Source organism: Eumetopias jubatus, unplaced genomic scaffold (assembly GCF_037043125.1).
Source record: "Eumetopias jubatus isolate StellerSeaLion01/CBP00866 unplaced genomic scaffold, mEumJub1_p1.0 scaffold_13, whole genome shotgun sequence".
Taxonomy (NCBI): Eukaryota; Metazoa; Chordata; class Mammalia; order Carnivora; family Otariidae; genus Eumetopias; species Eumetopias jubatus.
Window position 1 is genome coordinate 81414967 of NW_028274819.1, and position 14468 is coordinate 81429434.

Consider the following 14468-nt stretch of genomic DNA (forward strand, 5'->3'; position numbering starts at 1 on the left):
CTCTGGCAACCATCAGTCTATTCTGTTTCTAGTAGCTCCATTTTTTTAGACCCCACATGTAAGTGAGATCATATAGTATTTGTCTTTCTCTGTCTGGCTTATTTCACTTAGCAGAATGCCTTCATTTATGGCTAAATATAATATTCTAGCATTTATATTTTCTTTATCCATTCATCCATAGATGGACACTGAGGTTGTTCCTATGGCTTTGAAGCCTTAAGTTTTCTATTAGTAGTTTCTATTATATCTAGTGAGCTTTTTTAAATTTAAGGATAGTTGATGTTTATAGACATATACTGTTAAAACACAGTGAACTGTAATGCCTTATTTTGTGTCATTTATTGTACATTAAAATTGAAGGTAGTGTGATAAAAAGAGGATCTTATTCTTTACATTAAACTGATATGGGCTATCCTCTCTTGAAAAGAATTTAGCAGCAATAGGAAAATTTCAAAGACTGCTTTCAAATAATAAAATAAATTTTCTAATCTGGGTCATTTATGTATACTGCAATGATGAAATTACCCACAGGAAAGCAAATCACATCATAGAAAGTGTTACTTTGCTTTCTTGTTCCTCAAAGTAGAAATTTTCACCGAATTTTTACTAGCATCTTCTCATTTTTTTTTACTTAAAAAAATTAAAAATTTTGAAAAATCTAAAAATGTTTTCTAAAAATAAAAGCATTAATGGACTGTGGAACAGTATTACCAAAGCTTCAGAAGAAAAGATCAACTTCAAATAGTCACTTGTATTTTATTCTACTCATATCTTTCAAATGACCTTCAAGAGATATTCCCTAGAGAGCATACAGCCTACCCTCCAACTCTAAGTTAAAGGTTCCATACATCCTCTTTTTGGATGATGTTTGATAGCTGAATAAATTAGAAAAGAATCTTCAGTGCCTAGTCTTTCCATAACATCCATGATCATAGGGAAATTATCCTCAAAGAAGATTCAAAATCCTAAGTTTAGGGACTAAAGTTAGTGATTCCAATGTAATAGATGAAGTAGGTGGCTCTGTTAGATAATATGCATAATATTATTTAACTGTTAGTTGTCAGAGATGAATATGAAGTGTGTGTGTGTTCCTTTGTATTTTTTTTACAAACAAATGACACTATGAGAAGCCATAGTCACACCATATCAACAAATTAACTTGCTTATATATTTGTTTGACCGTGCATGAATGATCACAACATTCAGAACTCTGAGATCACCCACTGAGAGGATATTTGGAAACTTAGATCTCTGTTCTTTTATGCATACAGTTAAACCAGCTCCAGTCCTGTGTGCCTTACTATACCATGGACCAGAAAATAAATTTAGAACTAGAATGATATAACCGTGGTTTGGGGACATGGTGTCAAAACAAACTAATACATCATAGGTTGTCATATTTAGCAATAACTATGACTACTAATAAAAAACTCAAGTTAATCAATGATTTGCTTGCTCTTTATATAAATTAGGACACATTCACAGTTATTGTTCTAACACCATTTTTGCTCAGTTGAATTTCTTGTGATTTCTTGAATGAGAGGCAAAGGAATATCCAATTCCATTTAATTCTGAGAAAACTCATGAGCGTGAACTCCACATGTGAATAAGTGAATAATTTATATATATATAAAAATAATATAGAAAATAAAAATAAATATATATATCCTTCTACATGAGCATGAGCAAGACAAGAACTCTTGTTCAGTTTGGACCCTGGTGAATAAAGGTCTTTATTTCAGTGGAGCCAATTATATATTCACAGACTTTTCTCTCCCACCTCCCTAGTGCAAGGAGAATTTTTTTTTTCCTTTCTCGTGGAACATAAATTCTACATCAGTTTTTCTGGTACATAAAATGCTTTTTGACTATCTACCAGTAATTAATAGCCTTTCATCCAAGTAGGTAATATATGGGAGTGAATTTATTGTTTATGAGTATATCAATATCATTTAAAAACTATATGCAAGGATATAAAGGCAACACTGAAGTGTAAAATTGTTAATGCAGACTCATAGCCTGGAAAATGATTTCTTTTAATAGTTTTCTTCATTTAACCGTTCTTCATTTGAAAATGTTCCCTTTCAACTGCAGATTTTGTGGCTTGGTGCAGTGAAGGAGAAATTTATTCTTTTGAGATATTTATTCTTTAATAGTTATTCATTTGAAAAAGTTTCACTGGGTGCTTATATATTTTGTAGTTTGCAAAGAGATTCATTTTTGATAGTTCTTTTTAATGTTTATTTATTTAAATAGGTTCTCATCTATGGAACTGTTGTCAAATTTCTTTAAATTTGGGAGTTCTGGTAAAACAATACTAGGTCAACCTGTGGACTTTCTTGGAGCTCTGCAAGCCCTGAGACCACAGAAGAGTCACATCATTAGAAAGGAGACAATTTGTAGAATGAAATTTAACCATTAGTAGATGTCCTTAACTTTAGTGTTTTTGGGATTTCAGCCTTACTACCACAGAGCATTTACATGAGGACTGGTTTGGTAATGTATTATGTGGCCATGAAAAATATATATCAAACTCTCCCACATAGATTTGAAAGCAGGGTATCTGTCACAAACATTTTGTCTTAATATTGAATATGGCCACTCTAACTTCAAACAAATTTTGATCGTTTGTTTTAGGATTTTACAGAACCTGAGTCAGGTCATAATATGTTCTTATGGGGCTCTTAAATTAAGTATCTATTTATTGTCCTCACTCTGGCCCATTTTTAATCCACAGTTCCAAAGACAGCACCCACCAATGTAAGTGGAAGAAGTGGAAGAAGGCATGAGTTAGTCATAGCCTGGGAGGTAAGAAAGCCTGTACTCAGATGTCAGAACTTGTTGATTCCTTAGGAAATAAGGCTACATATATAGGATCTGTATTTGGTACAAAGAGACTGAATAATTTCTGCTTAAATGAGGTTAAGAGACACTTTGACCATATATTACTCAGATGAGTATTGCCAACATGAACCTGTCTCATTTCATACTCAACCCCAGCTGACTTTTCTCCAAGTCTAAAGTATGTCTTCCTGTCATATAGGCTATCTCAGAATAAAGTTTGAATAATTAAAACAGATCCTCTCACAAACTACTTCAGGTGTTTGTTTGGCTTAGTTTTACATATAATTATTTCACAATTAAATAGCACCCTTACTAAAACCATTGGGGAGGAAGGAAATGACCACCAGTGCTTTTGTGGCACAGTGCCTGGGTTATCTCATTTAACCCATAAAGCAACCCTATTAGTAAAGATAATAATTTTTCCTCATTTTAAAAATTATGAAACTGAGGCACAGTTTAAGTACTCTTCCTAATCAGCAGTAGAATTGGGACTTCAATTGTGTTCTCTTGTCTCTATCACCATGTGTTCTCTGAAGTTTCTTCTATAAAGGAGGCAGGGAAGAGGGGTGTAAGAGATACATTTATTTCCCATGAAGCCACTTTCCTTTCATTGATGTTAGATTACCTTATTATCAAATATAACATGTAGCTTACAGAATTATGCCATAGAACATGAAAATGTAAAGGAGATGGAATGTGTCTACTGGAGCAAAGTGAACAAATCCACTATAGTCTCTAAAACAATGATCAAATGTACAGAAAAACGTTTCCCAGTAAGAAATCTTCCATGAGCATATACTCTGTTCTGCTATTCTGTCCATCCCTCTCTTCAGTAAAAGTTTATTTCTGATTTTTTACTTCTGCAGAGGAATTAACTTCCCAGTACCTGAACTTCACTGAGGTCAAATCTCTCTAAAGAGAACTTCCTTCCCTAGTAGCTTCACGTCTTAGCCCCAGCTGCTAAAACAAGAATACCATGGCCTGGGGGTGACTTATGAATGACAGAAATGTATTTCTCACAGTTCTGGAGCCTAGAAATTTAGGATCAAGTCACCAGCAGATCCCAGGCTGGTGAGAGCCATCTGGTTGAGATTTCTACCTCATATTTGGTTATAAGAGTTAAATGGTTAACAGATGGCTATTTTCTCACTGTACCCTCACAGAGGGGCTAGAGGGTCACTACTCCCATTCATAAGGGCTCTGCCTTCGTAATTTAATAACCTACCAAAATCCTCATCACACTGGGGGTTAGGATTTCATTATATGAATTTTGGTGGGATATAAAAGCTTGGTCTATAGAACTTTGATATAATAGGCTTTGTCTCTCTTCCTCTACTCAATACAGTTTTTCCTGAAATCAAAATTCAAAAGAAAAAAAACATGTTTCAGCAAGTGTTTATTGGGTATCTATGTGTCAAGCATCAGCTAGGTAGTGGTTGGTGACTGCTCCTTTGACTAACTAGTCAATCACAGTTACTCCTTTCTATGCTGTAGAGTTTGCGCCTGGTTAACACATTTAAATGTAAGCATATAGTATAACAATTACTTGAACAAATATTCTTTTCTATTTTTTTCACATTAGTAAAACACAAAAGCAAATGAAAAAGAAAACACTACAAAAAAAGGTCTTACATTAATATTTCCTGTTTTTTCTGCACAAAGGTCTCTGCAGAGCACTTCTAGCAACAGATTTTTCTGACCACCAGACCGACAGTTTTCCCCAACATGCTACATTCTAGTGTGGAATGTTCATTTTCATATACATGACTAAATAGTTTAAATTTGTTTCACTTCAAGAGTTTTCAGTACCCTTGATACTCTTCTTAAATACTAACTGATATTATTTAAATTTTTATCTTTTGCTTTAAACCCCTTTTAAGTTTCCAAAGACTACTAAGTGATTGTGCTATATTGGCTTCCAGGGTAGCATTACACACTTGAAAGTCTCCTTTTCTCTGGTTATCCATAATTTAAAAAAAAATAATAAAGTTTGGAAGAAGTGGCTTTTTTAATCAGTTATTTTGCTGATAATTAATTGCATTTTTCTTCTTTAGCCAGTATCTGAAGAGTTTCAGAATGGGGAAGGCTTTGGCTATATTGTGGCTTTCAGGCCCAATGGAACACGTGGCTGGAAGGAAAAAATGGTGACATCCTCTGAAGCTTCAAAATTCATTTATCGAGATGAAAGTGTTCCTCCTCTCACTCCCTTTGAAGTGAAGGTTGGCGTTTATAACAATAAAGGAGATGGACCTTTCAGTCAGATTGTGGTTATCTGCTCAGCTGAAGGAGGTCAGTTTCTTTATCCCTATTATTTACATTCCACACTTTATTATGGGTGATATATGGATGTTATATCGATGAGACATTTTTGCACACATATCAGAAAATACAGATATACCAAAAGAAAAAACTAATCCATATTTTCATTATACTTTTTAGATATATTGTTCCAAATAATTTTTTATTTAAAAAAATTTGAGCATTCCACACATGTTGCCTTATGTTCTTCACTCCTAAACAATATATGGCAAATATATTTTCATGATAACAATATTAATAACATCTACAGTGTATTCTTTCCTCTGGATAGACATTTAACCAATCATTCTTGGTTTTTAAATTTACACAATATTATATTTTAACCCACTAAATTTAAATGTATGTGAAATAAATTTAAATAAATACTCCATTTATGTGACCAATAAATATTTATTACTAACCTCATACACAAAACATCATACTGATAAGGAAGTATCAGACAGGGCTTTCTGTGGAAAATTTTTCACATATTACATCATGAAATTCCCATGAAAATCTTTTCCAATAGTCATTATTATCCCCATTATAGAGAAAGAAATTGAAGTTAAAAAGTTAAGAAACTTGCTAAAGGTTATACACCTTGTAACTGAAAATTAAACCCAAGTCTATCTAATCATTAAATCCTTGATTTTTCTCTAACATGCTGTTTTCATATGCATAACTACATTTAATTCTCAAGATAAAACTACTAGGTATGCAGGACTTACTAAGCAATATACCCATTTTACAAATGAGTAAACTGTAAAACTGTGACTTATTTATGGTTACAGTCAGGTGGTAGTGCTGAAGTGTGAACTCAGCTTCATACAAAAATGCAATTTTCTTTTTTTCCCTTTAAATTTTATTCATTGTTATGTAAATAGCCACACATTACATCATTAGTTTTTGATGTAGTGTTCCATGATTCATTGTTTGTGCATAACACCCAGTACTCCATGCAGAACGTGCCCTCTTTAATACCAATCACCAGGCCAACCCATCCTCCCACCCCCCTCCACTCTAGAACCCTCACTTTGTTTTTAGAGTCCATTGTCTCTCATGGTTCATCTCCCCCTCCAATATCCCCCCCTTCATTCTTCCCCTCCTGCTATCTTCTTCTCTTTTTTTTTTTTTTCTTAACATCTATTGCATTATTTGTTTCAGAGGTACAGGTCTGTGATTCAACAGTCTTACACAATCCACAGCACTCACCAAAGCACATACCCTCCCCAATGTCTATCACTCAGCCACCCCATCCCTCCACACCCCACCACTCCAGCAACCCTCAGTTTGTTTCCTGAGATTAAGAATTCCTCATATCAGTGAGGTCATATGATACATGTCTTTCTCTGATTGACTATTTCACTCAGCATAACATCCTCCAGTTCCATCCACATCATTGCAAATGGCAAGATCTCATTCCTTTTGATGGCTGCATAATATTCCATTGTATATATATACCACATCTTCTTTATCCATTCATCTGTCGATGGACATCTTGGCTCTTTCCACAGCAAAAATGCAATTTTCTGAAAGAGATAGTATGATAGATCTAATCCCCTAAGGTGAGTTTTTTCTCTTAGTCTTTCTTCTACTCAAGTGCAGAATTTCAACTGGCCCTGCTAGCAAAAACAATGCCTCATATTCCCTAAATTTGACAAATGATTGAGAAAATATTCCGCCAAAGATAGCACTCTTTTGACCTAATAAACATTATTAAGATAAACTGGAACTTTGATACTTTTTTGTACCCACTTATGTGACTTATTTAAATAACTTAAGAGAATTATCTTTTGGGTACTGTGAGCTAGATGGCATGGGCGGGGGGAGAAAATAAATAAGGTCATCTGAATATTGAAGCACAAAGATAGTATTTGATTTATGTAAGTTGCAGTTTTTCAATACAAGTTGCCCTGAGGTTTTTTAATATATAGCCAAATTCTGAAGCAGAAGCAGAAAGTTTATCCTAGTGTAATAATGATCAGGAAAGTGAAGAATTAAGTAATAACTAGGAATCATAGGTGTTCCAGTGAGATACCCAGGAACTTAGCATATCAAGTGTCTGATGTGTTTCCAGTTACAGAGGAGATACCATATTACTCAAATTATTTAATTTAATTCTTACAATCAAATATGAGGTAGAAATCTCAAACCCCAATCTACTTTTCAGGAAGCTGAGGCTCAGAGAAGTAAAGTAACATGCTCCAATTCACACCAGAAAGTAAGAGAGTTGTAAGTAACTATAGTAAGTGACAGAACTGGGATTTGAACCCACATCTGTATGACTCCAAAGCTCATGTTTTTAACCACTACCCTATACTGTCTCATCAGGAGGGTATATAATAATAATATTTTGTCATTTTACTATATTATATATAATCATACTTTACACTATTTGTTACTGTAAAAATCTATTTTGAAGTATATATTTTATTCAGGAAATGCATCTTCTGGTTGCTTTAACATTTCTTCGACCTAATTATCAAGCACATAACCCCAAAGGTTACATAAGGTAAATTGGAGAGGTTTGTGAATATGCTTTGTATAGTAACACCAGTACTGACTTTAATAAATCAAGATTTGTACATTCCTTGTCAACCTTTGCTTTGAAATTAAATTATCACAATCACCGTGCATTGTTTATACTGTGTTTCTTTAGACTTGAAATAGCTTGCCTTTGGAGATTACACTTTCAAGTTAGATAAGAAATATGCATATCTTCTTTTAAAGGCACTGAGGTCATTGCTATATTCATAGTAACACTTCATTTATTTTGGTCGATTGACATATAAATGATACCAGGCAAATTAAATCTAGATAGTCTGCTTTTGTTCTTTTTTCCAATTTTTAAAAATATTTATTTATTTATTTGAGAGCGAGAGGGAGAGAGGGAGAGCACAGGAGTGGGAGGAGAGGGGGAGGGAGAAGCAGACTCTCTGCGGAGCAAGGAGCCCAATGCGGCCCTGGATTCCAGGACCCCAAGATCATGACCTGAACCAAAGGCAGACGCTTAACTGACTAAGCCACCCAGGCACCCCTGCTTTTGTTCTGACAACAAAATTAAAACATATATTTGGCATTGCTCACTAGTTAAATTGACTAATTTGGAAATTTATGTGTAAATAAGAGTAAAATTTTAGCATCATTAAATTGTGTAACTAGGAAAGATAGGACAATGGAAAGGAAGAGCATTTGCCTGAAATGGGCAGAGTTTCAATCTGCTCACACTGACTAAAATTTTGCAATTTATCCACCTCTCTGCACCTTATCTTCCTCCACTTTAAAAATGAAAGTCCTGAACTAGAACATCTCTAGAAGTCATTACAAATCTGAATCTGAAAGTTTATCAATTTATTCCATAATTTTAAATACTCTAAATTTTAATTTTCCCAGGTAGGAAAAATTGCTTTACTTTAAAAGAAGTGAAGATTTTGAATAGTAAAACATTTTTTAAAAGAGTCAAGGACTGTAATGAACTGGTAAAATAATATATTGTACTCATGTCAGTGCAAGTTCCGCTCCTCTATGTCTGGGGACAATCATACAGATTCAAAGTGTGCCTTTGGGGCGCCTGGGTGGCTCAGTTGGTTAAGCAACTGCCTTCGGCTCAGGTCATGATCCTGGAGTCCCAGGATCGAGTCCCACATCGGGCTCCCTGCTCAGCGGGGAGTTTGCTTCTCCCTCTGACCCTCTTCCCTCTCATGCTCTCTACCATTTTCTCTCTCTCTCTCTCAATAAATAAATAAAAATCTTAAAAAAAAAACAAAAACAAAGTGTGCCTTTGTCATCATACTCTTGCCCAAAGCCCAACTCATCTGATTAAGACTGTAGTTCTCCATAAGATAAATTCTGCCCCTTTGTTCTTCCATCAACTTAGTCCACTTGCTTATCACCTCAAAAGCCCACCATATTCTTTGACAAAATAAAGAACAAGAGGATTGGGGCTGGCATTCTGTCTCTGTTCACGGGCATATTTCTTCCTCTTCATATCAAGATGACTAGCTGCCTGGAGTACTATGGAGAAGCCACCTTTTCTCAGCTTACACCAAGTCAGGAAGAAAACATGTGCCACCAGAACTCATGTTGTTTGGAAAGAAGCAAGGACTTCAAGACAAACCTTACAATACTAGTTCTCAACCCATTTTCCAGTGGTAGATCAATAATGGATGACATTCACATTCAGAGCTCACCTCTATAATTAGTTATGTGCATTCCTTATACCTTCCATCCCTTTCTTTTCCTCTCAAGAAAGTCAATTAGGATGAGAGTGAGAATTACATTATTATAGGGAAAATTTTGAAAGTGATCTTTTAGTAAAATAACTCATCATTTATAATATTGATATTTGATAAATCCCTTGGGAAATGACCTTGACTCTTGTGACTCTGAAGTGGAAAGCTGTCCTAGAATATTATCAGAAAAGCTCCAAAATGATTCTTCTGCTAATGCTCTTGAGCCTTGGAAACTTTTCAAGATTTCCACAACAGAAGTAACCCTGAATGACTCTAGATAACCCTTCCATGCACCTTGCACAATTATCTATATATATATCTATATATATCTATATATAGATATATATATCAATTATATATTTATATAATATATATTTATATTATATATCTATATATATCAATTATCTATACTTTTTAAACCAGGCAAAATGTGCATTATCATCTTGATTTGACTTCAAATCTCTACGGTATGCTGTAATCCTATACAATACCCTCATTCTGAAACAATTCTAATTTTTTTAAATGATAGCAAAGTTGTAACATAGTGATTTATAATGCATGGTAGATTTTTTTAAATATGAAAAATCCAATTGGCTTTCACTTCTATATATCTAGAAATACTTTTTAGTCAAACTTATATCCATTTTCCACTTGATTCTTCTTACTATAGTTTTGAAAGGAAAAGAACCTGAGCATTCACTTACATATAATTGAAAAATAGAGGGAATTTTGATATAGATTAATTATAGTTTGAAAGATTTATTTATTTGTGATAAGCCTTAGCTTTTTCTCATTTATTTGGTTTTTGCCTTGTATGGGAAAATTATGCTGCTTTTACTTTTATTAAAACAAGAAGTCTCTCCTCATTTGCAGAAAATGATATGCAATTATCTCCTCGCAAATGGAGCTACTACAGCTCAAATTAAAACCCAACATTCATGAGGCGTTATTCTCCAGATCAATTCCTAGCTGAAACTGAACTCAGTGGGATTTATGTGAACTTGAAAATTAATAAATTGGCATATTAGTTGTAAAATACAAGAAATAATTTCCTGTCTTTGCCAGATGATCCATTTGGATTAATGCCTGTAAAAGTTCAACTACAGCTGTCTTCACTGAATTTTTAAATAATGAAACCATAACCCTTTCTCCCAAGGAGTTTATTAAACTTTCCTTTGATTAATGCTGTTGCCCACCCCTCCTGGGAAGTCAGATGTATAATCAATATTACAAGCACATCCCCCCATATTACTTCGAAAACTCCAGCTGCTAAGCCACTTAATACAAATGTATCATCTAAATTCATGAACATGGTAATGCTGTTCAAAATTTTTAATCTGACAGAAACTGAAATCTATCAATAAGCTTGTCCACTTTATATCCCAAGACTGGAGTGAAGGAGTTAGCCATGGCCTAATTAATATCATCATAAGTAAAAGAAAAAAAAGAAATCTTTTTAAGTCTTTGAATCTATTAGACATACCACTAGTACAGTCTCTGAAATAAGTCCCTGAATTTTCATCAAAATTACCTGAGTATAATGGAAGTGAGAGTGGCAGGAAACACCCTATGATTTACAGATCAGGAGAGTTTTAGAAATACCTGAATATGACAGGATCTATGAGAAGCAGTGCAGCTGTGGTTCAACATTATTAAAAATTCCATGAAACAGGAATAAAAGGAGCTGATAGTAAGTAGAGTTAAATAGGAGATGACAGGGGTTTAGGTGGCTTCTGACAAGACTTAGAGTAGAGAGCCCAAGTAGGGACCCTGACATCAATATTCTTGAGAGAAGTTAGGTGTGGTAGGGCAAGAAGAAAAGAAAGCAGGAGCACAAGGAAAAGCATTAGGTGTGTAAACATAGATGTGTGCACAGAAGTGGGACAGCATGGTACTTAGGACCTGATTGCCTTGTTGAAATCCTCTCTCCACCTTCTAGCAGCTGTGTGACCTTGGGCAAGTTGCTTGACTCTGCCTTTCAATTTCTTTATCGGCAGAAATAGTGATTAATAATAGGGTTCTTGAAGGATTAATGAATTCATGTAAAGAATTTTGAATAATGCTAGGCACGTATCAAATCCTCAATAAATGGTAATTATTATCACCTTTGGTTGTTCCCCTCATCTGTTTGTTGTTGTTTGTTTTTAATTGTATTCCAATCTGTTCCTCTGTCAGTTATTTGGAAGTAATTGAGCAGCAAGAAAATGAACTCTATGTTCCCTCCAAAATCTCTTCTGGGCCTCAAAACTGATTCTAAGAAATACGCTGCCTTGGTACCCATGTAAAAACAACAGAGGAAAGAGTACTTGAGACCTGAGTTCTAGTTGGGGTTCTTTCAGAGCCAGAAGCAGAATTTGGATATATCAACCTGTGTACATGTCACATTTTCATCTGCAAAATGAGAATATGGATCTAAAACTTATGTCCATAACTCAAAAGCCTATTGAGTTCAGGTAAGAGATATAAATAAGTGAAGTAGTCCCAGTGTAAGATAATAGGTAGTGGTAGGGACTCTGGCAAACCTAAAAGACTATGCCCTGACTAATGGGACCAACAGCTAATTCTCATCTACCAACACCCACGAATTCAGGCTTGGTATCACCAATTTTTTCCTAAAGAAGCCAGAAATTCTTATTTTTATATGAAATGTTAGAATAAATTAATTCATTATTGGGTCATACCAAACATGACTAAACACCCACTGACCATCCATTTATGACCTTTGATCCAAGTGACTATCTAAAATTCTTTTTAGTTACCTTCCATTACTCAGTTACAATGGGATACCCAAACAGAACAGCTAGTTCCAATCCAAACTACAATTCTGTGATCTAGTCAGTTACTCTTGCTTAGAAAAAAACCTTTCAATCCATGGTTATAATAATACACACTGAAACTTCTGGAAGTAAACTGACTGAGATCACTTTTTTTACATGCTGAAATTTCTAATTTAGATCAACCTGGGTTTACTTCTGATACTATTTACATCCAGAAGGTGAAACAAATAAAAATGACTCTTCAGTTCTTGTTTGATTCATCTACCTTCATTCAATTAGATGCAATTATAATATTAGCCCCCAAGAATGCATCTGTGAAATGTCTGTTTGGGTTTGATCCTGATTTAAAATCCTCAGAGCTTTTAAATAGAAATTCTGGGTATTTGTTTAGGAAATAGGTTTCTGAATATTTTTTCTTTTTTAAAAAACTTTTCTATTTTTTAAAACTTTCTTATTTCTGTTTGAGAAGTACTTAAGGTTGTGCAGTGCTACAGAAAGCTGAAAGAGAAATTATTCCTTTCTCTAAAGATAAAGAGGGATAGAAAGACTTCTACCCAACCACTGTTTGGTGCTTCTAAAATTATTTATCTCCCTGCAATCTTCTTTGACAAAGATGTAATTGCCTCGATAATAAAAAAAGCTGAAAGAAGGCATGTGGCACACAAATCTCTGCAATGCATTCATTTAAAAAGATAAGCAAAACTGCTTGTGAATAACAAATGATACCCAAAGTGTGGCTGTCTTTGAAATAAATCATACCTTAAATCCTGGAGATCAGGTTGTACATACCTTAAGAACATCAGCATTTCCTTTCATTTACTTGCAAAATCAAGAATTTTAACTCCTATTAAGTAGCAATGAAAAAAATCTTGTGGCAAGTCTGGTGATCAGAATTCTAGAATGAAATAGAAGCTTTCCCCAGAATTTTTTTTTTTTAAAACACGTAGATGCCAGATAATAGGAAGTGGGAAAGTAGAGTGATGGAAACCAGTGGGCAAAAGAAAATAATAAAAAATATTCAAAAGGTTATGCTAAGTGAAATAAGTCAGGCAGAGAAAGACAATTATCATATGGTTTCACTCATATGTGGAACATAAGGAATAGCTTGGAGGACCACAGGGGAAGGGAGGGAAAACTGAATGGGAAGAAATCAGAGAGGGAGACAAACCATGAGAGACTCTGGACTCCAGGAACCAAACTGAGGGTTTCAGAAGGAAGGGTGGTAGGGGGATGGGGTAACCGGGTGATGGGTATTAAGGAGGGCGCATGTAGTGATGAGCACTGGGTGTTATACGCAACTAATGAATTGTTGAACACTACATCAAGAACTAACGATGTACTATATGCTGGCTAATTAAACATAATAACAATAAAAAAAGAAAATGCTATTTAAAAATTAAAAAAAAATATATTCAAAAGGTGACAGAATGAGAAATTATAATTTATACCATGGCTGGAATTAATGTCAGCTCCTATGTAAAGATTAATGTGAATTTACTAAAGCACTTAGAATTAACACAATTATAGCATGTGATTTTAATGAGTTTTATCAAAAGAAAATCATTGCTCGGTACAAACATGTATCATTGGAAAAGTTTTCCCTGAGTTTCTTTTACAGTAACAAGGGTAGATGTTTTTCACTGATAATTTTCAATTAGTAATATATAAAGTTTCTCCAGGTAGATGAGCAACTACCTTTCATTAGAAAAAAGGAAGATCTCAGAAAATGGTTATAATTCCTTTAATATCTCTAATAATGATTTTAAATATCTTACATACAACTCTTGGCTTTGACATATGGTTCTCTGAATTTTAACAAACAAACAAAAACATTTTCGAAAGATTAATCTGATGTCTTACCAGTGATATGGGGTTAGTATTAAAGTCTCTACAATTTTTTTTCATAATTTTTTATTTTTATGTTAATCACCATACATTACATCATTAGTTTTTGATGTAGTGTTCCATGATTCATTGTTTGTGCATAACACCCAGTGCTCCACGCAGAATGTTCTCTCTTTAATACGCATCACTAGGCTAACCCATCCCCCCACCCCCATCCACTCTAGAACCCTCAGTTTGTTTTTCAGAGTCCATTTTCTCTAATGGTTCGTCTCCCCCTCTGACTTACTCCCCTTCATTCTTCCCCTCCTGCTATCTTTTTCTTCTTTTTTTTCTAAACATATATTGCATTATTTGTTTCAGAAGTACAGATCCGTGATTCATCAGTCTTGTACAATTCACAGTGCTCACCATAGCACATACACTCCCCAATGTCTATCACCCAGCTATCCAATCCCTCCCAGCCCCCACCACT

At 34.4% G+C, this 14468-nt stretch overlaps 1 protein-coding gene across 1 annotated transcript in view; it reads left to right on the plus strand.

Annotated features, from left to right (window-relative positions):
• The window catches only part of CNTN5 (contactin 5), a gene marked incomplete at its 5' end in the record, with an annotated part of 571224 nt that overhangs the window by 498708 nt on the left and 58048 nt on the right, over positions 1 to 14468 (plus strand). Inside the window, 2 exons of the mRNA XM_088017513.1 lie at positions 2738 to 2808; positions 4899 to 5133. Coding sequence (XP_087873639.1) covers positions 2738 to 2808; positions 4899 to 5133 — 306 coding nt within the window. The remainder of the gene's footprint in view (positions 1 to 2737; positions 2809 to 4898; positions 5134 to 14468) is intronic.